Here is a 25,797-nt window from a genome sequence, read left to right as displayed (position 1 = left end):
TAATTTAATATTAATCATTATAATTAACAATATTAATAACAAATAAATAAAATACTAATATTAATAATCATATAATACTTGGTGAATGAATGAAAGAATAAATGAAGAAGCTTCCTAAGAATTGGCTATGTGATTCTTTATAGCTTATTTTATACTTGTCATAATTATAGTTCTTTGTTGCACTATAGTGAATTTTGAAAATATCATGTAATCATCTCTTCTATATTTGAGTAAGCTCATTAAAGAGTGGAACTATTTTTAAATTATTTATTTATTTTAAAATATGTTTTATTGATTATGCTATTACAAATGTCCCATTTTCTCCCCTTTATTCCCCTCTGCAGTGCACACCACCTCCCACCTGCATTCCCCCTCTTTAGTTCATGTCCATGGGTTGTACATATAAGTTCTTTGGCTTCTACATTTCCTATACTATTCTTAACCTACCCGTGTCTATTTTCTACCCACCAATTATGCTACTTATTCTCTGTACCTTTTTTCCCTTTCTCCCCCTTCCAATCCCACACTAACGACCCTACGTGCGATCTCCATTTCTGTGATTCTGTTTCTGTTCTAACCATCTGCTTAGTTTGTTTTAGTTTTTGGTTTAGGTTTGGTTGTTGATATTTGTGAATTTGTTGTCATTTTACTGTTCCTAGTTTTGATCTTCTTCTTTTTCCTAGTAAGTCCTTTTAACATTTCATATAAGAAGGGCTTGGTGATGATGAACTCCTTTAACTTGACCTTATCTGGGAAGCAACCTTATCTGGGGAGCACTTTATCTGCCCTTCCTTCTAAATGATAGCTTTGCTGGATAGAGTAATATTGGAGGTAGGTCCTTGTCTTTCATGACTTTGAATACTTCTTTCCATCCCCTTCTTGCCTGTCAGGTTTCTTTTGAGAAATCAGCTGACAGTCTTATGGGAACTCCTTTGTAGGTAACTGTCTCCTTTTCTCTTGCTGCTTTTAAGATTCTCTCCTTATCTTAATCTTGACTAACTTAATTATGATGTGCCTTGGTGTGTGTTTCTTTGGGTCCAATTTCTTTGGGACTCTGAGCTTCCTGGACTTCCTGGAAGCCTATTTGCTTTGCCAGGTTAGGGAAGTTCTCCTTCATTATTTTTTCAAATAAGTTTTCACTTTCTTGCTCTTTCTCTTCTCCTCTGGCACCACTACGATTTCCATGTAAAAACATTTAAAGTTGTCCCAGAGGTTCCTAAGCCTCTCCTCATTTTTTCTGAATCCATGTTTCTTCATTCTGTTCCAATTGGATGTTTATTTCTTCCTTCTGGTCCAAATTGTTGATTTGAGTCCCAGCTTTGTCCCCTTCACTGTTGGCTCCCTGTAGATTTTTCTTTATTTCAATTTGTATAGCCTTCCCTTCTTCCTTTATTTTGTGGCCATACTCAGTCATTTCTGTGAGCGCCCTGATTACCAGTGTTTTGAACTCTGCATCTGATAGGTTGGCTATTTCCTTGTCCCTTAGTTCTTTTTCTAAAGTTTTGATCTGTTCTTTCATTTGGGCCATATTTCTTTGCCTTGGCACACCTGTTACATTGTAAGGAGTGGAGCCTTAGGTGTTTGCCAGAGCAGGACAAACTACATTGCAATGTTGTGATGCAGTATGTGGGAGAGGGAACAATGCCATCTGTTCAGCTCTTGTCTAGCTTTCAGTCACTTCCCCCACTATGCACAAGTGAATTGTGCCCTTTCAGGTGCTGTCCTAGTGCTGATTCCTAGGTGAGTGGCCTTGTGTACGTTCTAGGACCCTGTGGGTCCCTCCAACAGACTCTTCTGTGAGACTGGGATTTTCTCCCACCACCACAACCCCCACAGATTTTTACAGCTAGAGGTTTTGAGGCTTTCTTTTCCTGTGCTGGAACCCTCGGTTGCATGGTGTGTCTCGCTTCCCAGTTGTTCCTCCAGGTTTATCTGCACGCAAATGTGGGACTGCCTGGTCTGCCAGCCACTGCCTTACTCCATGTCCTTTCTGCCCTGACTGCCCATATCTGTCCCTCATAACAGTCTGGTTGAATGTTTCTTCTTTAAATCTTTGGTTGTCAGACTTCCATACAGTTCAATTTTTTTTGGCAGTTCTGGTTGTTTCTTGTTTTTGAATTGGTTGTTATCCTTCTTTTGGTTGTGTGAGGAGGTGAAGCGTATCTACCTATGCCTCCATCTTGGCTGCAGGCCTCTACTATCCAATGGTTTAATCCTTAAAATGTTTAGTTTAGCAATGTTAATTGTGTGTAGAATTAATTATAATAACAAAATAATTGCTTGCTTATAATACAGGTAATGTTTCCTTTAATTATGTTTTTGCTTTCTGCTCAATTATAATGGTGTTTTTGTAACACTTTATTCTTGATATTTACAACAGGTATGTATTCTTGAATACGTATAAATAATATGTATTCAAAGATATATTTTTTATTTTCTTTTAAAAATTTTAAATTACTGTTTATACTCAATATTTGTTTATATTTCAGGTATACAATATAGTGGTTAGACAATCATATACTTTACAAAGTGATTCCCCAAATATTACAAGTTTCTGCCTGGCAACATACTTATTACAATATTTATTACAATATGATTGACTATATGCCCTATGATGTACTTTACATCCTGATGACTATCTTGTGACTACCAATTTGTATTTCTTATTCCTTCACCTTTTTCACCCAGCCTCCCAACTCCCCACCCCTGTGGCAACTATCAGTCTGATCTCTGTATCTATGAGTCTGTTTCTGTTTTGTTTGTTCATTTATTTTGTTCCTTATAGTCCACATAGAAGTAAAATCATATGGTATTTATCCATCTCTGTCTGACTTATCTCACTTACCACCATACTTTCTCTAGGTCAATCCATGATTTTGCAAATGGTAATATTTTATTCTTTTTATGGCCAAGTAATATTCCATTGTTTGTATGTACCACTGCTTTTCTATCTACTCATCTATCAACTGGCATTTGGTTGCTTCCATAGCTTGGCTATTGTAAATAACACTGCAGTGACCATATGGGTGCATATATTCTTTCAAATTAATGTTTTGGGTTTCTTCAGATCATATGAGGTTTGTTCAGAAAAAGTCTAGCCATTGTTAATGTAATGAGAACAGCTTGTGTGACATCATAACTTGGCATCCAAGGAGAGTGGATTGGGATGTACATATGTGAACAATGATGACTTCACTGTACTAGTCAGAGGGAGCAGTAGATGCTGTTGAGTGAGCATATGTACTATGTGGTCGTGGCATTCAAAATGTCTGAGCAAGCACAGTGGCAAATCTGCATGAAATTTTACATTAAGTTTGAACATTCCTTTGCATAAACTATTCGGATGATTCAGAAAGCCACAGCTATGGACAACTGGTGATTGGCAGCCTATCATGACAGCGCTCTGGCTCGTGCATCATGTCTCATGCAGAGTTTTTTGGTAAAACATCAAATCACCGAAATGATTCAGCCCCCCTGCCACCCAGATTTGGCACCCTGCAACTTGCACCTTTTCCCAGAACTAAAATCACCTTTGGAAAGGAAGAGATTTCAGATTGTTGATGAGATTCAGGAAAATATGATAGGGCAGCTGATGATGATTGGGAGACCTGTGTGAGATCTCAAGGTGCCTGCTTTGAAGGGGACTGAGGCATCATTGTGCTATGTATAATGTTTCTTGTATCTTGTGTCTTCTTCAATAAATGTCTATTTTTTATAGTACATGGTTGAACACTCTCTGGACAGACCTCGTATATACCCAGAAGTGGAATCACTGGGTCAGAAGGCAGTTCCATTTTTAATTTTGAGGAACTACCATACTGTTTTCCATAGTGGCTGCACCAAACTGCATTTCCACCAGCAATGCACTAGGGTTCCCTTTTCTCCACATCCTCATCAATACTTGTTTGAACACTTATTGATGATAGCCATTCTGACAAGTGTAAAGTGGTATCTCATTGTGGTTTAGATTTGCATTTCTCTGATGATTAGTTCAGCACCTTTTTATATGTCTATTGACCATCTGTAGGTCCTCTTTGGAGAAATGTCTACTGCCTCTCTGCCCATTTTTAAATTGGATTATTTGTTTTCTTGGTGTTAAATTGTCTGAGTTCTTTATATATTTTGGATGTTAATCCCTTAATGTATGTATCATTGGCAAACATGTTCTTCCATTCAGTAGGTTGTTTTTTCATTTAGTTTGTGGTTTCCTTTGCTGTGCAAAAAGATTTTAGTTTGATGTAGTCCCATGTGTTTATTTTGTTTCCCTTGCCTGAGGAGCTAATATCAAAAAAATATGACTAAGAGAAACGTTAGAGATTTTACTGCCTATGCTTTCTTCTAGGAGTTTTATGGTTTCAGGCCTTACATTTAAGTCTTTAATCCATTTTGAGTTTACTCTTATGTGTGTAGTATAAAAAGGTGGTCTATTTTTACCTTTTGTACACATCTGTCTAATTTTCCCAGCACAATTTTTTGAATAGATTGTCTTTACCCTATTGTACACTCTTGCTTCCTTTGTCAGATGTAGATTGACTATATAGGCATGGGTTAATTTCTGGACTGTCTATCCTGTTCCATTAGTATGTACATCTCTGTTTTATGCCAGTACCATACCATTTTGATTACTATAGCTTTATACTATAGTTTGATACCAATGATATGTCTCGAAGGAATGCTCATAATGACACATCATGTGTTGCATGATTACCACATCAGACATCAGGCTTTTATACATTTTACCCCATTTAATTCTTGAACCAATCATATCAAGTAGTACTATAATTATCCCCATTTTATGAGGGAGTTCACACTTCGAGATATTAAGAAATTTGCCAAAGATGGCAGAGCTGATAAGAGGTAGAGGCCTGAGTAATTGAAAACTGTGGGTTCTGGGGACTTTGCGTCCTCCTAAAAACATGTCAAAATTATAACTAAATTACAGAACAACCATTACTCAGAACCACATGATATCTGGCTGAATAGAATCCCTACAACTAAGATATAATGAAGAAGCTACATCAAGACTGGTAGGAGGGGGAGATATGCGGAAGAGGTCTGGTTCCAGCCCACATGTTGGGGATAAAAATCAGGAGGGATATCTTGGCTGTGAAGGTCTCCCCTGAAGAGTGAGAGGTTTCAGCCCCCCACCTCCCACCCCAGGATTTCCATGCCAGGAAGACAAGTCTCCATAACTTCTGGGGGGATTGTGGCTGAGTGAGACAGAGGGCTGCTAGAGGCCCAAGCAATCCTATTACAGGGTCCACACACGGACTTATGTGGCTCGCTCACTCAGAGATCCAGTGCTAGGGCAGCAGCTCAACAGGCTCCAGGGGCATACGGGGAGGGACTGAGTTGTCTAGCATTGGGGCAAGAACTGGAGGGGTGTTTTTCTCCTGGTCAGAAGTCCTGGCAGGGGCCATTGTTCCTTTGATAAGCCCTCCCCCAATGGAGCCAATGATCTGGCACCATGTCTGAGTATCACTGTTTGCTCCACCCTGGTGATTCCCTGAGGCCCAGGCCCACCCATCTCGTGGGCCTACTCAAGCTGTTTCTAGTGGCTTTTCCATACAAACAGCCTGTTTTGGCACATACTTCGGATTTTCCTAAAATCTCTCAAATAGGTAGAATCTGGCCTCAGTGTGCCCCATACCTGTTGCTAAGTGACCCACACCTGGACCTAGCATCAGCCAGCCTCAGTTTGGCCTCTCCTGGGCATTTTCACACCCAACACAAGTAGCAGCCCTCTGCAGAGCACTTTGTAGCTCATGCTTGGTGGCCCAGGGCAGAACACATGTGGTGACTGATCTTGGCCTGCACCTCCTAGAAGGTCCCAGAGCCAGAGCATCTGGTGGACAGATTCAGGCCACACTGAAGCATCATCCAACCACTTTCATGAGTGATACACTCAAAGGGCAGACTTTGTGGGCACCAGAGCCCCTCTGAAATAAGTCTTGCTTCATAGACTGGGGCTCTGCACAGCTGATCCTCCACCATGATTAAAGTCAGTCCTTGTGGCTGATCAGCAAGGAGTAAATCCCTCTCATTGACATGCCAGTAGAATCAAGGGTTAACTATAATAGAAGGGTGTACACAGCCTGTATTGGGAGGTACACCTGGAGAGCCTAGCTTGTGTGAATGGGGAGGTTGCACCACAGGAACCTATAGGACATCTGCTATATAAATCCACTTTACCAAGCCTGGGAGACATAGAAGCTTTCCCTAATAAGGAGAAACAAACACTGGGAGGCTGCCAAACTGTGGAAGCAAAGAAACATGTTCCAATGAAAGAATAGAACAAAACTCCAGAAAAAGGATTAAACGGAATGGAGACACGCAATGTAGTAGATGCAGAATTCAAACACTGGTTGTAAGGATGCTCGACAAACTCGGGGAAGAGTAAATGAACTTAAAGGAACTAAAAAAAAAAGGAGAGATAGACCTAGAAAACATGGAAAAGAACTAGTCAAAAATGAAGATTAACTGAAATGAAAAATATATTGTAGGGAATCAACAGTGGAACAGATGAAGCAGAGGATGAAATCAGAGATTTGGAAATTTAGGAAGCAGAAAACATTCAATTAGAACAACAAAGTAAAAGAGAATCTAAAAAAATGAGGATAGTATAGAAGCCTCTGGGACAACTTCAGGCATATCAACATTTGCATTATGGGGGGTGGGTGGGCAGAAGGAAAACAGAGAGCAAGGAATTGAGAAACTATGTAAAAAATACGACAAAAACATCTCTAACCTGGTGAAAGAAAGAAGCATACAAGTCCAGGAAGTGCAGAGTCTCAAACAAGATAAATCCAAAGAGGTCCACATCAAAACTCAAGACACATCATAATTAAAATACCAAAGGTTAAAGGCAAAGGTAAAAGCAGCAAGATTAAAGCAGTTAGTTACCTACAGGAAGTTTCCATAAGACTGTCAGGTTATTTCTCAAAAGAAACTTTGCGGGACAGAAGGGACTGGCAAGAAATATTCAAAGTGATGAAAAGCAAGGTCCTATAGCCAAGATTACTCTACTGAGCAAAACTGTTGTTTTAGAATCAAAGGACATATTGTATAAATAGATTGCCAGAGAAGAAAAAGCTAAAGAAATTCATCACCACCAAACCAGTATTACATGAAATGTTGAAGGGTTTTCTTTAAAAAGAAAAAGAAAAAAATATAAAAATATGAATAAAATGACAATAAACACGTATATATCAGCAATTGAATGTAAAAAACAAAATAAACAAGGAAAATAGAAACAGACTCATTGATACAAAGAACATTTGGATGGTTGCCAGATGGAAAGAGGGTTGGAGAGATGGGTGAACAGGTGAAGGGATTAAGAACTACAAATTTGTAGTTACAGAATAGTCATGGGTATGTAAAGTACTGCATAGGGTATATAACTAGTAATATTCTAATAACTGTGTGGTGTCAGATGGGTATGAGATTTACTGGGATGATCACTTAATAAGTTATGTCAAATCACCGAGTTTTACACATGAAGGTAATTTAATATTGTATGCCAACTGTAATTGAAAAATAAAAAGATAATTTAAAGTATAAAAAGTAGATAGAAAATTGTACTGCAACAATTATAATAAAATTAAAAAAATAAAGGCACAGACTCTGAAGTGGACTCTAAAAATATAAAGTATAAAAAGTAGCTACATATAATATTTGTTAAAAAATGAAGCAAGGGGCTCTGAGTCAAGATGGCGACATGGTTCGCCTCCTTGAACAACCACATTGATATTACAGCTAAAATATAGAATAACCATCACCCAGGAATGTCAGAAATCAAGTTGAATGGAAGTCTGACAACTATAAAATTGAAGAAACCACATCCATCCAGACTGGTAGGGGAGGCACAGACAGGGAACTGGCTAATCCCACACCCATATGGATAAAAATTTGGGAGGGATATCTCAAGAGCAAGGAGTCGCAGACCCACACCAGGCCTCTCAGCCCAGGATTCCAGTGCCAGAAAGGTAAGTCCGCACAATTTCTGGCTGTGAAAACCAGCAGGGATTGGGTCAGTAGAGGAGGTTTATGGACCCCTAAGCAGTTCCTCTTGAGAAACCCACACATGGACTCACCTACTCAGACTCATTCCCTCTGAGCTCTGCCACCATGTTGGCAACTTGAAGGGTACCAGTACTACACAGGGAGAGACTGGAAGGTCTGGCATTGGAGTGAGCAGAGGCCATTGTCCCTTTGCTGAGCCCTCCCCCCAAAGAGATAGTAGGCAGGTGCCATATCTGAGACTCTATCAACCTGGTTATCCCACCCAGGTTACGGGCCCACCAGAGCTGCTTCTCTATAAAAATGGCTGGTCTTTGTTCCTAAATCCTATCAGATGAACAACAGCTGGCTTCAATGAACCCTAGTGGCAGCCAGATTAGAGCCACAGCTTGGCTTCACCTGGGAATCTCCAAGACTAGCACAAATAGTAGCCATCTCAGATTGCTTCACAGCTCAAGCAGGGTCCCCTGGGCAAAACACAGGCAGGGGCTGACCTTAGTCTGCACCACCCGGGAAATACCAGGGTCAACACACCCACTGGACAGCTACAGACCATGTCAGAGTACCACCACTCTGCCCCTGCACAGCTGATCCTCCACAGAGGGCAGAGGTTGGTGGTGAGTGGTCACAGCCAGTCCTTGCAGCTGCCTGGCCTGCATAATCCTTCCAATTGATCTTCTAACAGCAATCAAGTCTCAACTATAAGAGGAGGGTGTACTCAGCCCACATGAAGGGCACACCTCAAGTACCCAACTTGGTAGATAGGGGAGGCTATGCCACTGGACCCTACAGGACACCTACTACATTAGGCTGTGCTACCAAGACAGGGAGTCAAAGCAGCTCTACCTAATACAGAGAAACAAACACATGGAGGCTTCCAAAAGGATGGGACAAAGAAACATGGCCCTAATGAAAGAACAGATCAACACTCCAGAAAAATAGCTAGACAAAATGGAGATCAACAATCTACTAGGTGCAGAGTTCAAAACACTGTTTATAAGGATGCTCAAGGAACTTAGTGAGGACCTCAGCAGCATAAAAAAGACCCAGTCAGAAATGAAGGGTACACTGATTGAAATAAAGAACAATTTACAGGGAAATAACAGTAGAATGGATGAAGCCGAGAATCAAGTCAATGATTTGGAATGTAAGGAAGCAAAAAACAACCAATCAGAACAACAAGAGGAAAAAATAATCTAAAAAAAAAACCCAATAAGGGTAGTATAAACAGCCTCTGGGGTAACTTTAACAGGTCCAATATTTGCCTCATAGGGGTGCCAGCAGGAGAAGAGAAAGAGCAAGAAATTGGAAATCTATTTGAAAAAATAGTGAAAGAAAACTTCCCTAATTTGATGAAGGAAATAGGCAAGTCCAGGAAGCAGAGTCCCAATTATGATGAATGCAAAGAGGCCCACTCCAAAACACATCATTATTAAAAGGCCAAAGGTTAAAGATAAAGTGAGACTCTTAAAAGCAAGAGAAAAGAAGTTAGTTACTAGAAGGTTGTCACATGAGAGTGGGGCCAGGAGAATGTATGAAGAGGTGAAGGGATTAAGAAGTACAAATAGGTAGTTAAAGAATATCCATTGGCATGTGTAGAGTACAGTATAGGAAATGGAATAGCCAAAGAATTTATACACATGACCCATGGACATGAACAATGGTAAGGGGGTTGCCTGAGGGAGTGGGGGGTGCTGGCTGGAGGGGGGCAAAAGGGGAAAAATCAGGACAACTATAATAGCATAATCAATAAAACATAACTTGAAAAGACAAATGAAACAAAATAAATGAAAATATTAATATTAAAAAAGGAAACTATGGGACCTGGGGACTTAGAAATAATTAATTTGTGTCTAGACCTTAAACTCTTAACTAATTAGATTACTTGGTATAATCTAATTTGTCAAAAAAGATTAAAATGGCACATGATATCATAAGATCAAAGCAAATTTTTTGAGACTAAAACCCTAAATTACAGGAAATAATAATTTAGAACAAACAGAAAACACACAAAAACAAATAAACAAAAAACAGTTAAGGTAATTGCCTCGGAATGTTTCTATTGGTAGTAAAGACTTGTAGAGGAGACCCAGTTAACTAAGATCAGCTAGCTATACAAACTTGCAGAAATTGTATATCCCAGTGTACTTATGTGTGTCATGAATATAAGAACATGTAGCATAAGTTAAAGGTAGATAATAATAGTATCTTCTGATAAAGCTTTTGAAGGATTAAATGACATAATACATTAAATGAGATGATACATAAGATAATAAATATGAAAATACAGTACCTGACATGCAATACTAAAAAATTTAGCAGTTATAATTATTGCCATCTATATTTTGTTGGAATGTGAGAATTAAATGAGATAATAGGTAGAATGCTCTTGAAAATAAGTGTTGTATTCTTTTATATATCAGATATCAGACTTAATTTGTCAAGAGTTTAGAATGTGCATTTAAACTTATTTTTTATCTTTTTATTTTTATTACATAAAGGATAGTTTGTAGTCAATATAGTCATAGTCTGGTCCTAAAATAAGAGGTTTTTCATTAATTCAGTGGAGAAAAACTCTTTGGTATTTAGTAGATATAAAAGAAGCAAGTGAAATATCTTTAAGTACAAGAAGCATAAACGTTTTATTCTTTAATTGTGTTGAAGACATAATAGAGTAAAAACACTACAGGGAATAAAACTGGTGACCTCTCACTTTGTGGGACGATTTCCAACCACCTGAACCACCCTGGTAAGTGTGTTACTGGTTAAATGTTGAAATGAGCTATGGAGAATTTAAGTAAAATAATTCATAGAAGGGGGTCTCGTGTGGGCTGCAGTAGTCTTAGAAGGCTTTGTCTAGTACAGTGATTTTCAACTGGTGTGAAAATCCACAAGAATTTTAAAAACAATGCAGTACCTGACTATTTAGTGAGGGGCACAGAACTCTTTTCCCTTTGACTGTCAAATAAAAACATGACAACAATAGCTGTCCACTGCGAATGAATCAAAATTATATTTATTTTTGTGAGATCTGCAAAAAATTTATTTTTTGGTGTGATGCAGAATTTTGTAATTAGTTTATGTGGGCAATGAGATGAAAAAGGTTAAAAATCACTAGTTTGGGAGACAGAACTTAATTGGGCTTTGATGGACAGGGAGGTAGAAGACAGGGCTGACATTCCAGGCAGAAGAAAAGATAGAAGATGGCAGGCACAAAGGTATGCAAGGAAATAACCAAGGGATATTCTAGGGAAAGGAACCCAGATAATAGTCATTAGGGATTAGTAGAAAATGAAGTATGAGTAGAGAATAAAGGGGGCTTTAAAATTTAGACTGACTTTGAGTTTTATCCTTTTTATCTTATGAAAAGTAGTTTATAAAATAATTTGTGGACAAGATAGAGACAAGATGAAATTGAAGCTTAAGGTAAACAATTTGACTTTAATTTTTACCAAAGAGGAAGGAAAAGAATTGAAAGTGGATAAAGTAAGTAGAAGTCCACATTATTGATAGGATGGAAGGAGTGGGAATAAACAAAAAGGACTGGTAAAAGTGATTTTTAAAGGAAGCATCATGGGATTTGGTGACTGACTGCATGTAAACTGGAGGTGGGAGAGCTAGAGGAATTCAAAAAGGCCAGGACCTTAAATTGTAGAAACTGAAAATGCTGATGACATTGAGGGAAATCATGAGGATACTGTAATTTAATCCCACAGTAAAGCTTTAGGCATGATGAATTTCAGATTACTGTAAAACAATCAAGAGGAATTGTCTAATATAGCAAATGGACATACGGTTCTGAAAGCATGCTGAGATAACCCACCAGGAGATCCAGATTTGGAAGTCAACAGTGAAGAGTTGTAAGGTAAAGCAATAAAATTAATCAACTCTTTGACTGATGGATAGCATACCCAGTTTTAAGACAGAAACAAAGAGGGAATTTCATGTGGGAAGCAGTGAGAAAAGAGTTAAAGAGAAAAGAAAATGAGTTAGAGAAGAATGTAAATAGAATGATGTCATTTCAGACATGCAAAAAGGGAAAAGAATTTTAAAAAGACAGAGTCATCTACAGAGTCAAATATCAAAAAGTAGTAAAAGAGAAGTAAGTTAAGATCAAATTTTGGGATTGGAATACAGTGTAGAATCTAATAGGTAGGGAACAGTTTATAGTGGGTCCCAAAAGGAATGTGAGATGAGGAACTAGGAGCAGTTCTATCGATTTAACAGAGAAGGAGTTGATGTATAGACAGTTTTCACTGTTTATTAAAAATATTAGAAATAGAGGAAGATTCCTGTGCAGAAGGAGAGGTTGATAATGTACAAGGTCAGAGTATGTAGCAAGATAATTAAGATATTTTTATTCCCTGTGTGTTTCCATTCAGCCTCCCCTCCTACCTTCCCACAAATTCAAATTAAATATCCAGAGCCATAGTATTTCCCTACCTGATGTACTTTTGTAGGGCAGAAAGCAGAATCGTCTTAGTTTCTCTTCCCATAACCTGTAAATATGTGTTAGCCACAAATTATGCACATGTCCACAATGGGCAAGAGAAACAGAGATATAGATACATAGATATTCTCTTTATACTAGACAGAGGTTGAAGGCCTTGAGTACTAAAAGACAGATTACTGATGTATAGTGTTAAGTGGCTTGCTCTGGAGAGGCAGATGTCAGAAGGGGTGACTGTGTGGTACACTTAGGTAAATAAGAGCCTGAGCAGAAAAACAAGCATACTTTGCAAAGTTCTCCTAACCACAGCAAGACAGACAAGCACCTAAACTAGTGGGACGATGCAGGCTAGGGTAGTAGATGTCATGGTGGGAGTCAATGAAAACTGTATGTCCTGCAGACCTAATGCTTCGGTGATTTGGGGTATCAAACACAGGTTAAGGTATCCCCATTAGAATAATATCAGAATGATATCTTATGCTAAATTCCCAAATAGGTGACAGAACTTGGATTTATATCAGTTTGTTAAAACTGAAGTTGGGGCAGCTTCTGGCCAATATGGAGGCATAGGTAGATACACTTTGCATCCTCATACAACCAAAAGAAGGACAACAACCAATTTAAAAGCAACACCAACCAGAACTGCCAGAAAATTGAACTGTATGGAAGTCCAACAACCAAGGAGTTAAAGAAGAAATATTCATTCAGACTGATAGAAGGGGCAGAGACAGGCACTGTGAATGGAGAGGGCATGTGGCAAGACAGTGGCTGGCAGACCAGGCAGTCCCACATTTGCATGCAGATAAACCTTGAGGAACAACTGGGAAGCGAGACACACCATGCAACCGAGGGTTCCAGCACAGGAAAAGAAAGCCTCAAAACCTCTAGCTGTAAAAATCTGTGGGGGTTGTGGTGGTGGGAGAAAATCCCAGTCTCACAGAAGAGTCTGTTGGAGGGACCCACAGGGTCCTAGAACGTACACAAGGCCACTCACCTAGGAATCAGCACTAGGACAGCACCTGAAAGGGCACAATTCACTTGTGCATAGTGGGGGAAGTGACTGAAAGCTAGACAAGAGCTGAACAGATGGCATTGTTCCCTCTCCCACATACTGCATCACAACATTGCAATGTAGTTTGTCCTGCTCTGGCAAACACCTAAGGCTCCACTCCTTACAATGTAACAGGTGTGCCAAGGCAAAGAAATATGGCCCAAATGAAAGAACAGATCAAAACTTTAGAAAAAGAACTAAGGGACAAGGAAATAGCCAACCTATCAGATGCAGAGTTCAAAACACTGGTAATCAGGGCGCTCACAGAAATGACTGAGTATGGCCACAAAATAAAGGAAGAAGGGAAGGCTATACAAATTGAAATAAAGAAAAATCTACAGGGAGCCAACAGTGAAGGGGACAAAGCTGGGACTCAAATCAACAATTTGGACCAGAAGGAAGAAATAAACATCCAATTGGAACAGAATGAAGAAACATGGATTCAAAAAAAATGAGGAGAGGCTTAGGAACCTCTGGGACAACTTTAAATGTTTTTACATGGAAATCGTAGTGGTGCCAGAGGAGAAGAGAAAGAGCAAGAAAGTGAAAACTTATTTGAAAAAATAATGAAGGAGAACTTCCCTAACCTGGCAAAGCAAATAGGCTTCCAGGAAGTCCAGGAAGCTCAGAGTCCCAAAGAAATTGGACCCAAAGAAACACACACCAAGGCACATCATAATTAAGTTAGTCAAGATTAAGATAAGGAGAGAATCTTAAAAGCAGCAAGAGAAAAGGAGTCAGTTACCTACAAAGGAGTTCCCATAAGACTGTCAGCTGATTTCTCAAAAGAAACCTGACAGGCAAGAAGGGGATGGAAAGAAGTATTCAAAGTCATGAAAGACAAGGACCTACCTCCAATATTACTCTATCCAGCAAAGCTATCATTTAGAAGGAAGGGCAGATAAAGTGCTCCCCAGATAAGGTTGCTTCCCAGATAAGGTCAAGTTAAAGGAGTTCATCATCACCAAGCCCTTCTTATATGAAATGTTAAAAGGACTTACTAGGAAAAAGAAGAAGATCAAAACTAGGAACAGTAAAATGACAACAAACTCACAAATATCAACAACTGAACTTTAAAAAAAAACCACAAAAGAAAAACTAAGCAAATGGCTAGAACAGAAGCAGAATCACAGAAATAGAGGTCACATATAGGGTTATCAGCAGGGAGGAGGTAGGTGGAGAATGGAGGAAAAGTTCCAGGGAATAAGAAGCATAGTTGGTAGGTACAAAATTGACAACGGGAGGTTAAGAATGGTATATAGGAAAGGAAGAAGCCGAAGAACTTATATGTACAATCCATGGGCATGAACTAAAGAGGGGGAATGCTGGTGGGATGGGGGTACAGGGTAAAGGGGAATAAAGGGGAAAAATAAATGGGACAATTGTAGTAGCATAATCAATAAAATATATTTATAAAAAAGGAAAAAATAAAGAGTTATTTAGCAAGTCCCATGAGAGGGCTTCATCAGAGATTTTTCTATCAATTCATTTTTTTCATTCTAATGGGCTATATTTTACCATTTCTTTTATGCTTTCTGTCTTCTTGTTAAAAGTGAGGCATTTGAAAAAACGGCAATCCTATTTTTAAAAATTATTTTATTCACCATGCTATGAAAGTTGTCCTGACTTTCCCTCCTTTGCCCCACACCCACACAGCACCCCCATTCCCTGAGGCAATCCCCCCACAGTTGTAAGTGTGCATGGGTCATACATATAAGTTGTTTGGCTTACCCATTTCCTACACTGGACTTGACATCCCCATGGATACTCTGTAACTACCCATTTGTACTTCTTAAGCCCCTTACCTCTTCACCCATTCCCCCACATTACCCATCCTATCTGACAACCATCAAAACACTCTCTGTATCCATGATTCCGTCTCTGTTCTTATTTGCTTAGTTTGTTTTTTTAGATTCAATTGTTGATAGATTGGTATTTTTTGCCATTTTATCATTCATGGTTTTGATCTCTGTGCTTGCTGGACTTGCATGTCTATTTCCTTCACCAAATTAGGGAAGTTTTCCTTTGTTATTTTTTCAGATTTCCAATATCTTGCTCTTCTCCTCTGGTACCCCTGTAATGTGAAAATGTTGGTCCTCTTGAAGTTGTCACAGAGGATACTTATACTCTCCTCATTTTTTTGGATTCCTTTTTCTTTTTGTTGTTCTGATTGGATGTTTTTTACTTCCATATGTTACAAATCATTGATTTTATTCTTGGCTTCAACTACCCTACTGTTGTTTCACTATAAATTGTTCTTTATTTCAATTAGTGAATTCTTTGTTTCTGGCTGGATCTTTTTTATGCTGCTGAGGTCCTCACTAAGTTCCTTGAGAATCCTTGTAAGCAGTGTTTTGAGCTCTGCCTCTGATAGATGGCTTATCTCCATTTCCTTTAGTTCTTTTTCTGGAGTTTTGATCTGTTCTTTCATTTAGGCCATGTTTCTTTTTCTTCTTATTTTGTCAGCCTCCCTGTACTTGTTTCTATGTATTAGGTAGAGCTGCTTTGACTGTCTTGGTAGTGTTGCCCAAGTGCCTATGTAGTATGTATCCTGTAGGGTCCAGTGACACAGCCTCCCCTATACCCTAGCTGGGTACTTGAAGTATACCCTTCATGTGGGCTGAGTAACTCTCCTCTTGTAGCTGAGCCTTGGTTGTTGTTGGAAGATCAATGGGAGGGATTACACAGGCCAGTCAGCTGCAAGGATTGGCTGCACCCACTTACCGCCAACTTCTGTTCTTCAAGGAGGATCAGCTGTGCAGGGCAGGGTGGTGGTGCTCTGATGTGGTCTGAAGCTGTGCACTGGGTGCCTTGGCCGTGGCGTTTCCCAGGTGATGCAGGCCAATGTCATTCTCCACCTGTGTTTTCCCTGGGGCCACCCTGCTTGAGGTATAAAGCAATCTAAGATGCTCTACTTGTGCTGGTCATGGAGATTCCCAGGTGAAGTCAAGCTGTGAATCTAGGCTGCTACTGCTAGTGCTGGGCCTGGGGCTCACTAAGGCCAACTGTTGCTTATTTGATAGGATTTAGGAAGTTGTAAATTATGAGCCAAGACCAGCCATTCATACAGAAATACAGTTTGGGTGGGCCTCCAGGTTGGGTGGGACAGAGTCTTTGGGAATCTCCAAGGTGGATCAAATAGTGTTAACCAGATTGATGAAGTCTCTGATATGGCACCAGCTTGCTGGCTCTGTTGGGGGATGGTTTAGAAAAGGGAATGTGGTATCTGTTTGACGCCAGACACTTCTGTTTCTCCTTGTATATCACTGATGCCTTTCAATCTGCTACTCTCGTGCTGGAGCTCAGAAGGAGTGAATCTGAATAGGTGAGTCCATGTGTAAGTTCTTTTGGAGGAACTGCTTGGAGTTCCAGCAGTTTCTTCCACTGACTCAATTCCCACTGGTTTTTGCAGCCAGGAGTTATGAGGACTTATCTTCCTGGCACTGGAACCCTGGGCTGAGGGTCCTGGCGTGGGTCTGGGACTCCTCTCTCCTGAGGTATCCTCCCGAATTTTTATCCACCACATGTGGGTGAGGTGGATACACATGTTCTGAGTCTGTGCCCCTCCTACTAGTCTGGATGGATGTGGTTTCTTTAATTCCATAGTTGTCAGACTTCCATTCAACTCGATATCTGATGTCGTGAGCAATGGCTATTCTATATTTTAATTGTAACTTTGATGTGGTTGTGGAGGAGGTGAGCCACGTCTACCTATGCTACTATCTTGACTGTAAGTTTCTCTATCCTATTTTTTGAAGATTGCCTCTCTATTATTGAAGCTTTTTTTTTTTATAAAACTAGTATTGCTCTGAGCATAGTGATCAGCCCAATGTGAAAGATTAAAGCCTTCTGAGGTCTTCTTATCTTTGTATGTGTGTGTCTTTTTTAGTTCCCCATATACACATATAGTTCTTTGGGCCTTAATTTCCCACAGAAATTTGCCCCAGCATTAGATGGTCTATTATACGAGTATATTTATATCTATAATATCTGCCCAAGCAGCTGTAGGTATGTAATTTTGCCATCTTCATGCAGATTTCATGAGTACTTCTCACTTCTTTTCCCATCTGAAATCTGTATTAGGGGAAATAGAAGCCAGCCCTTCAGGTAGCCTTTAGCTTTACAAAATAATTTGAAAATAAAGTTTGCTCCATGTGATCCATTTGAAAGAGGGAACTGATGACAAGGATGCTGACACTTCAGACCAAGAGCACTGTTGCACCACCAAGGCTGCGTGGAAAGGGTAGTAAAAACACGGCAAATGTATTTTACCCTCTTGAAACTGGCTTCTTGAGTATGCATTCACTTAGTTGCTGTAAGCCTTTGGCTGTTTTTGATATTCCTCTTAAAGGTTAGCAGTTTCTGTTTTTGTAACACTAAAGCAGATTTATTGAAAAAATTTTAAAAACTTGTCTAGTTCTATTCCATACTCTCAATTAATCAACACAAGTCTCTGAAAGTGCTGTTTTAGTTCCAGAATACTAAAACTTCAGCAGATAGATATGTATGAAATGTATAGTTTTAATGAAGGTGAACCTCAAAAAAAGGAGTTCTAAGTGAAATAACAAGACAGGGGAGATCCACCCCTCCCCCAGGCAGGTGAGTATTTGAAGGTATACAATATCTTTGAGTAAAGGGAGAAGGAAGTGCCTTGGGACAATACTCCCATCTGAGTGTTTTCCTGACATAAATCCTGTTATTCCATTTACTCAATTCAGACTTGACTTCTCCTTAATGTGAGCAAAAGTGTTATAAAAATCATGTAGTTAAGAAATAGAAAATTAAAAAGTCTCTGGCCTTATAATACCTACTCCTGATTCAGAATGACAAGATTAAGGAAAGTGTCATATCAAAATAGGGTTACTCTGTGAGTTGATACCATATATTTAGACAGCTTTAACCTGGCTTGATTCTTTTTTTCTTTTTATTGAATTTATTGGGGTGACATTGGTTAATAAAATTATATAGGTTTCAGGTGGACAATTCTATAATACCTCATCTGTATATTGTACTATGTGTTCACCACCTCAAGTCAAGTCTCCTTCTGTCATCAGTTATTCCCCCATACCCTTTTCTACCTGCTCTCAACACCCCCTTTCCCTTTGGTAACCACCATACCATTGTCCATGTCTAAGAGTTTTTTTCTTTAGTCCCTTTGCCTTTTTCACCCAGCCCCTTGACTTCCCTCCCTGCTGACAGCTATCAGTCTATTCTCTATCTATAAGTCTGTTTCTATTTTGTTAAGTTTTTTTTTGTTATTGTTGTTCATTAGATCCCACATATAATTGAAATCATATGTTACTTGTCTTTCTCTGACTGGCTAATTTCACTTACCATGATAATTTCCAGGTCCATCCATGATGTTGCAAAGGGTAAGATTTCCTTCTTTTTTTATGGCCTAGGAGTATTCCATTGGGTATGTACCACAGCATTTTTATCTACTCATCTGCTGGACACTTGGGCTGCTTCAAAATCTTGGCTACTGTAAATAATACTGGAGTGAACATAGGGGTGCATATATCCTTCTGAAAATAGTATTTAGGATTTCTTTGGTTATATTCCCAGAAATTGAATCACTGGATCATAAGGCAGTTCTAGTTTTATGTTTTTTTAAGGAAACTTGATACTGCTTTCCACAGTGGCTGCAGCAATCTGCATTCTCACCAACAGTTCAAAAATGTTCCTTTTTCTCCACATCCTCACCAACACTTGTTGTTTGTTGATTTCTGACAGGTGTGAGTTGATATCTCATTGCGGTTTTAGTTGGCATTTCTCTAACAATTAGTGACATTGAACACTTTTTTGCAGCTATTAGCTATCTTTATGTCCTTTGGAGAAGTGTTTATTCAGATCCTTTACCCCTTTTTAATTGGATTGTTTGGTTTTTTTGGTGTTGAGTTATATGAGTTCTTTATAAATTTTGGACATTAACCCTTTATTGGATGTATCATAGGAAAATATGTTCTTCTATTCAATGGGTTTTCCTTTCATTTTTTTATGGTTTCCTTTCCTGTTCAAAAACTTTTTAGTCTATTCCTGGTTGGTGTAGCTCAGTGGATTGAGTGAGGGCTGCGAACCAAAGCATCGCAGGTTCGATTCCCAGTCAGGGCACATGCCTGGGTTGCAGGCCACAGCCCCTAGCAACTGCACATTGATGTTTCTGTCTCTCTCTCTCTTTCTCCCTCCCTTCCCTCTCTAAAAATAAATAAATAAATAAAATCTTTAAAAAAAACCAACCTTTTTAGTCTAATGTAGTCCCATGTTTATTTTTTTGTTTGTTTTCCTTGCCTGAGAAGATATATGAGAAATAAGGTTAGTAAAATTTCAAACATTTCTCTTACTATGTTTTTTTGTATCACTTATATTCTTTCAGGTATTACATTTAAATCTTTAATCCATTTTGAATTTATTCTTGTATATGGTGAAAGGAAGTGGTGTAGTTCATTTTTTTGCACATATCTGTCCAATTTTTCCAACATCATTTATTTGAATAGACTATCTTTATTTCATTGTATGTTTTTGCCTCCTTTTTCAAATATTAATTGACTGTAAGGGTGTGGGCTTATTTCTGGGCTTTCTGTTCTGTTCATTGATCTATATGTCTGTTTTTATGACCGTACCATTGCTGTTTTGATTACTATGGCCTTATAGTATAGTTTGATACCAGGGAGTATGATTGATATCTCCAACTTTGTTCTTCTTCCTCAAGATGGCTGAGGCTATTCAGGCTCTTTTGTGGTTTCATATAAATTTTTGGAAGATTTGTTCTAGTTCTATGAAATACACCATTGGTATCTTGATAGGTATTGCACTGCATCTATAGTTTGCTTTGGGTGGTATGAACATTTTTTTTAATTTAACAAGTGTGTTTATTTAACTTGGCAATATTCTGAGCTTTAGGAAGGATCAGGGAAGAGATGGGTGGAGGGGGAAGTGGTTCCAATCATGTTACTTAAAAAAATAAAGCAGGGCAAAAACTCTCCGGTGGATTGCAAACAATTAATATGCAAACAAAATCATAAGCATGAACTGTCTTGGCAAAAAGCTATACACTGAAGTTGACAAATATTCTTTAAAAAATTTTTTTTATTGTCGTTGAAGTACAGTTTTCTGCCTTTTCCCCACCCCAGCCCAACACACCAGTCCTCCCCACCTCCCTCCCCTGTTTCCACCTCCTTTGTTCTTGTCCATGTGTCCTTTACAATTGTAGTATGAACATTCTAATGATGTTAATTCTTCCTATCCATGAACATGGTATATGCTTCCACTTATTTGTATGTTCTTCAGTTTCTTTTCAGTGTCTAACAGGTTTTTGAGTATAGGCCTTTTACTTCCTTGGTTAAATTTATTCCTAGGTATTTTATTTTTTTTATGCAGTTGTAAATGGGATTGTTTTCTTAGTTTTTCTGATAGTTCATTATTGGTGTATAAAAATGCAACTGATTTCTAGATATTTGTTTTGTATCCTGCTACTTTACTGAATTTATTTATCAGTTCTAGTACTCTTTTGGTAGATCTTTAGGGTTCTCTCTATATAGTATCATGTCATCACAAATAATGTCAGTTTTACTTCTTTTCAGTTTGGATGCCTTTTATTTTTTTCTGTTTGTCTGATTTCTGTGGGTAGGACTTTCAGTACTGTGTTGAATAAGAATGGTAAAAGCAGACATTCCTGTCTTGTTTCCAATCTTAAGGAAATGTTTGTTGTTTTTGCCCATTGAGTATGATCTTGACTGTGGGCTTCTCATATATGACCTTTATTACATTGAGGTATGCTCCCTCTATTCCCACTCTGATGAGAGTTTTTATCATAAATGGGTGCTGGATCTTACCAAATGCTTTTTCTACATTTATTGATATGGTCATGTAGTTTCTATCCTTCATTTTGTTTATGTGGTTTATCACATTTATTGATTTGCAGATATTGCCTCAACCTTGCATCCCCAGAATAAATTCCAGTTGATAATAGTATATGATCTTTTTGATGTATTGCTGGATCCAGTTTGCTAATATTTTGTTGAGGATTTTTGCATTTATATTTTTCATGAATATTGACCTATCATTTTCTTTCTTTGTAGTGTCTTTGTCTGATTTTGGAATTTGAATAAGTTGACTTTGTAAAAAGAGCTTGGAAGTTTTCCCTTTTCTTGAATATTTTGAAATAGTGTGAGGATATGTTAGTTCTTTTTTGAATGTTAGGCATTGTGTACACTGAATTATTTTTATTTTATTTTTTTGCCTATAAAGTAATGTGTTTAATATCAAGTAGTGAAAGAACATTTGGGTATTAGATCTAGAGAAAAAAAGTGGGTGACAGATCATAACTTATCAAATACAGATTTCAAAAGTAGACATTCCTTCTTACTAATGCAAGACATAGAGTTTTACTGTCTAGTTGAATCAACATTTTAAGTTGTTTGTGTGTTTAAAGATTTTTATTGCTATTTTAAGTTATCAGTGTTAAAAAGCAATTAATATAATTATACTATTAATAAAAAAGACAAAAATACTTTTTAGCATTAAAGTGTTTATTAGCAGAAACTACAATAATGGTAGGAATACCTTCTCACAAAATTAAAAAGCCAAACACTAATTATGATTTTTCATATTCTAATGATCAGTGGGGTGACGAAGGCATCTGTGAATATGCCATTGAGAATACATGTGCACATAGGATGAAATACACAATTAGCTTCATCTCAGCAGAAATGGGCCACCTCTCTCTTGGTACAGCCTACAGAACAACACTTGGTAGATAGTAGGTAAGGGGCTTGCCTCTTTTTAAGTAAATGTTTAATTAACTGTACATTTTTTAATTCTGAAAGATTTTTTTTTCCTGCTCCAGTAGCATGGAACCTGTTTTTCTTGAGTTCTTCAAAATTAAGATTTGTATCCTCTGATGCATCCTGTTGTAGTATCTCTTTCAATACTGGATGCCTCTCATCCAATGTTCTCTTCTGTTTCTGTGGCAAAGTAGGAATCAATTCTGTTACTGTGTTTAAGTTTTCTTCATTTCTGGTGGTGGAAAATGTCATGATTTCTAAGTTAAAAAGAGAAGGGGAGGGGGAAATATTCATGTCAATGAACATCAGGAAAACTATAAAATTTTGCATAGACATAAAAGAAAAGCATGGTCTCAGTAAAATTAAATATCAAAAACAATCAGCAAGTATCCTTATATCTAAACAATTTAGTTTATTATAGTTGGGCAGCTTAAAGTTCTACAACGTTGCTAATGCTGTAGTGCTTCATTCCACTTGGACCATCTGTTTCCTCACCTTATGCCCCTTCAGTGCTTTCATCAAAGCCCTTTGACTCTACCTGACATATCTGAAGTCACATCTTGTTCATCAAAAACAGTCAGTTTGACCATGTTAATTCTTCTTTCCTGAGTAATTTTCTTCCATTGTTAAGTAAGCTCTGAGTTATGATAACAACCCTTGAGGAGTATATTAATTATTTTAAACTGTCAAATATTCCATGGTGGAAAATAACTGCTTCAAGATAAAGTTAAAATGGCAGAATTTTCAACTGCTCTAATATCTTAGATAGGCGATGCCAGTCTTTGACTTCCTGATATATCTACTATTTAACAATTTCTTTTTCACAGAGTATTTACTCCAAATTGTAGCTGGGCCCCTTATAATTTTAATGCCCTTAGTATTTTTGGCAGCTGAAATTAAATAATTTAATTCTTAATCAGGCCTTTGTTGATATGTTAACCACTTTTCTTGCTCAATTCCTTTTGTTTTCATGAATATACTCATAAGTTGCTGATGTACTATCTCTTTGTTAAGCATGAGATAGCTTCAGGGTCACTAGGAGAATTTATGAGTTTGTTTGCCGAAGGAAAACATGTCTTCAAGGTAGCTGTGACCAGCTGCTGATGCCCAGGAGTCTCATATGAAAAAGCACCATCTGTGATTAAAGAACTTCTCTCAACAAACTTCTCTCTCAGTTCCCTGGAATTCTTCCTCCTCTACTCCCTAGCCACATAAAAGCTCCCTACTTTTGCTTTTAGAGAGAGATGGATTTGAGAGATCTTGCTCTCCCATCCTCTTATGTCAGTCAAATCGAAGAAACCTTTCTGTCTCCAAAAACCAGTGTCTCAATCTCTTGGCCTACTAGCACATTAATACACAAACCTGAATTTTGGGAGGTGATTCTGCAACTAAATTAGTAGTTTAGCAGTTTTTGTCTGAAAAGCAAACTTCCTTTGACCAAGAGTCCCTTTCATTTTCTCCTGAAGGGGACCAGGCCCTTTTCTTTCTCTCTAATCCCTTCTCTCAAAAATTGAACTTCAAGACACAGTTCAAAACTGTAGGAAGCTAGGCTCTCCCCTTTGGTGAAGTTTACCAAAAAAAAAAATTAAAACAAAAGAGGAGATTTTCGGTGGCATGGGCCATGGCCTAGCTTTTTATTTTTGCAAAGGAAGAGAGTCGTTAAATCCAAAACCCTCCATGTTTACCACTCCAGGACCTTATGGGAGGTCTCCTGAGTTCTGCCACAGACACACTTGATAATCAGCTCATACCTCACTTACCCTTGTCCTCTCAAGATGCCCTGGCCAGTTGCTCCAGCCAATAGCTCTACCAGACCTTGACTCTGGGGTCTGGTCCCAGTTCTCCCCGCCCTTTATGGGTCTTTGGGCAGCATTACCTCTTCTGTGGCTTCTTCCTTCTCCCGAAGGAGTCACGCTGGTGGCCAGGAGGTGAAAGGTACCAAATGCCTCAGATGAGACTGTTCCCACGGCTTTCCCTTACTCTGGTGAGATCCCCAGTGAGACCCTTACTAGGAAAATCAAATTATATGGGAATACCCAAACTTTTAGGCACCAGCAGCTCTCACCTGCAGATGGTTCAGATATTGGTTTACGCTGCTTCATTTCCTCTGCCCACACGTGAGTGCCACAGACATGGATGAAGAAACGGACGAATTCGCGGTTGCATGTAATAAAAATTTCCCCTTTCTGGCCTTGGATCTCTCTTGGAAGTTGGCTCAGTAGAAGCCAAGTTCCTAGCAAGTGGAACAAGAACAGACGCAGCAACCTGGTCCCACTCTCTCCTGCTCTAGGCATTTTAGTCTTTGTTTAGAGATTGCAGCTGCTGCTGTCTATGAGCCTCTGCCTGTGTGCCAATCCTGGACTTCTGGCTGCTTTCCCTTGGTTGCACTAAGCTTTTATATACCCCTGGGCTACCACTTAAACCTTGAGTCAATGGTCCAAGCTCCACCCCTTTCCCCACCCACCTCCTTTCAATCCACCCCCAGCACCCCCTCCCTCAGCTCTTATTTATTCTTCCAACCTTTTCTCCATTTGCCCATCTTTCTGTCCTTGGCTCTCTTACAGCTGTATTTTTTCTTTTTCTTATTCTCAAGCCATTTTGTATACTTACGTGAAGTTAGTCAATATTTGAAGTCTTCCCTTTATTATAAAGCTAGGCTGGCCATTACACTAAATTTTCTCAACAAAAATAAAATAGAAATCATTCATATTCTCACAACCTAGAGTTTTCCAGCATGAACATGTGATGCTAAATCTAAATAAGATTATAGTTAGATTAATTAGTATAGTATGTGGTATATCAATCCATAAAAATATAATGAATGTAATGATAAATTGCTGACAAGAGAGGGAAAGCTGATTAATTTTTATCTAAATTGTAGTAGAAACATTAAAATTCTCAATGCACCACTTTAAACTTTTACAGTGTCTTAAGTTTGCTACGCACTTTCTCCACTGATTTTCCTTCAACTCCTCTGGGAAGTAGTTTGATAGTAACCAATTTCTTAAATAGTTTAATTTGAGATTGTGTTCTTTATCTAGAGACTGGAGAACAACATGTACACACATGCAAACAAACCAGAAAAGAAAAGGAAAAAAAGTGTTGGAATCGCATGATTCCAGGAAGAATATTTTGGTAGAACATTACAGCACAAAAACCATGGTGATTTTTCTTCTTTTACTGTGTTTTATGTTTGCTATATTTGGTGAGATAATTTTTTTTCAATGATACAAACCTTTTTACTTTAATTGGTTAGAAACATTCTCTGGATAACATAGGGTTATCATTAGATAAAATAGGGTTTGATAGGAAAAACCAAGAGTTGAATATAGAATAGTCATTAAACATATGGCCTGGAAGTCATGTGTAGCTCTTAAATCAGTTTCAAAATACATGTTGCTTTCCAGGAATAGCAAAAATGTAACCAAAGATTTTCTTTTTAAATATGATACACATTGCTATGTAAGATAATTATATATATGCAATTGGAATCT

At 38.3% G+C, this 25,797-nt stretch overlaps 1 protein-coding gene across 1 annotated transcript; it reads right to left on the bottom strand.

Moving 5' to 3' along the window:
• Window positions 1-22,037: 22,037 nt before the first annotated feature.
• LOC118499679 (prorelaxin-like) lies at window positions 22,038-24,770 on the bottom strand. Its single transcript, XM_036021670.1, has 2 exons — window positions 24,369-24,770; window positions 22,038-22,560 (listed from the first exon to the last, which is right to left on the bottom strand). The coding sequence occupies exons 1-2, from the start codon at window positions 24,595-24,597 to the stop codon at window positions 22,220-22,222; spliced, it is 570 nt and encodes a 189-aa protein (XP_035877563.1). The 5' UTR covers window positions 24,598-24,770; the 3' UTR covers window positions 22,038-22,219.
• Window positions 24,771-25,797: the final 1,027 nt, after the last annotated feature.

This window comes from Phyllostomus discolor, chromosome 3 (assembly GCF_004126475.2).
Source record: "Phyllostomus discolor isolate MPI-MPIP mPhyDis1 chromosome 3, mPhyDis1.pri.v3, whole genome shotgun sequence".
NCBI classification, from domain to species: Eukaryota; Metazoa; Chordata; class Mammalia; order Chiroptera; family Phyllostomidae; genus Phyllostomus; species Phyllostomus discolor.
Note: the sequence above shows the minus strand (reverse complement) of the source record. Positions and strands in the feature narration are given on the sequence as shown.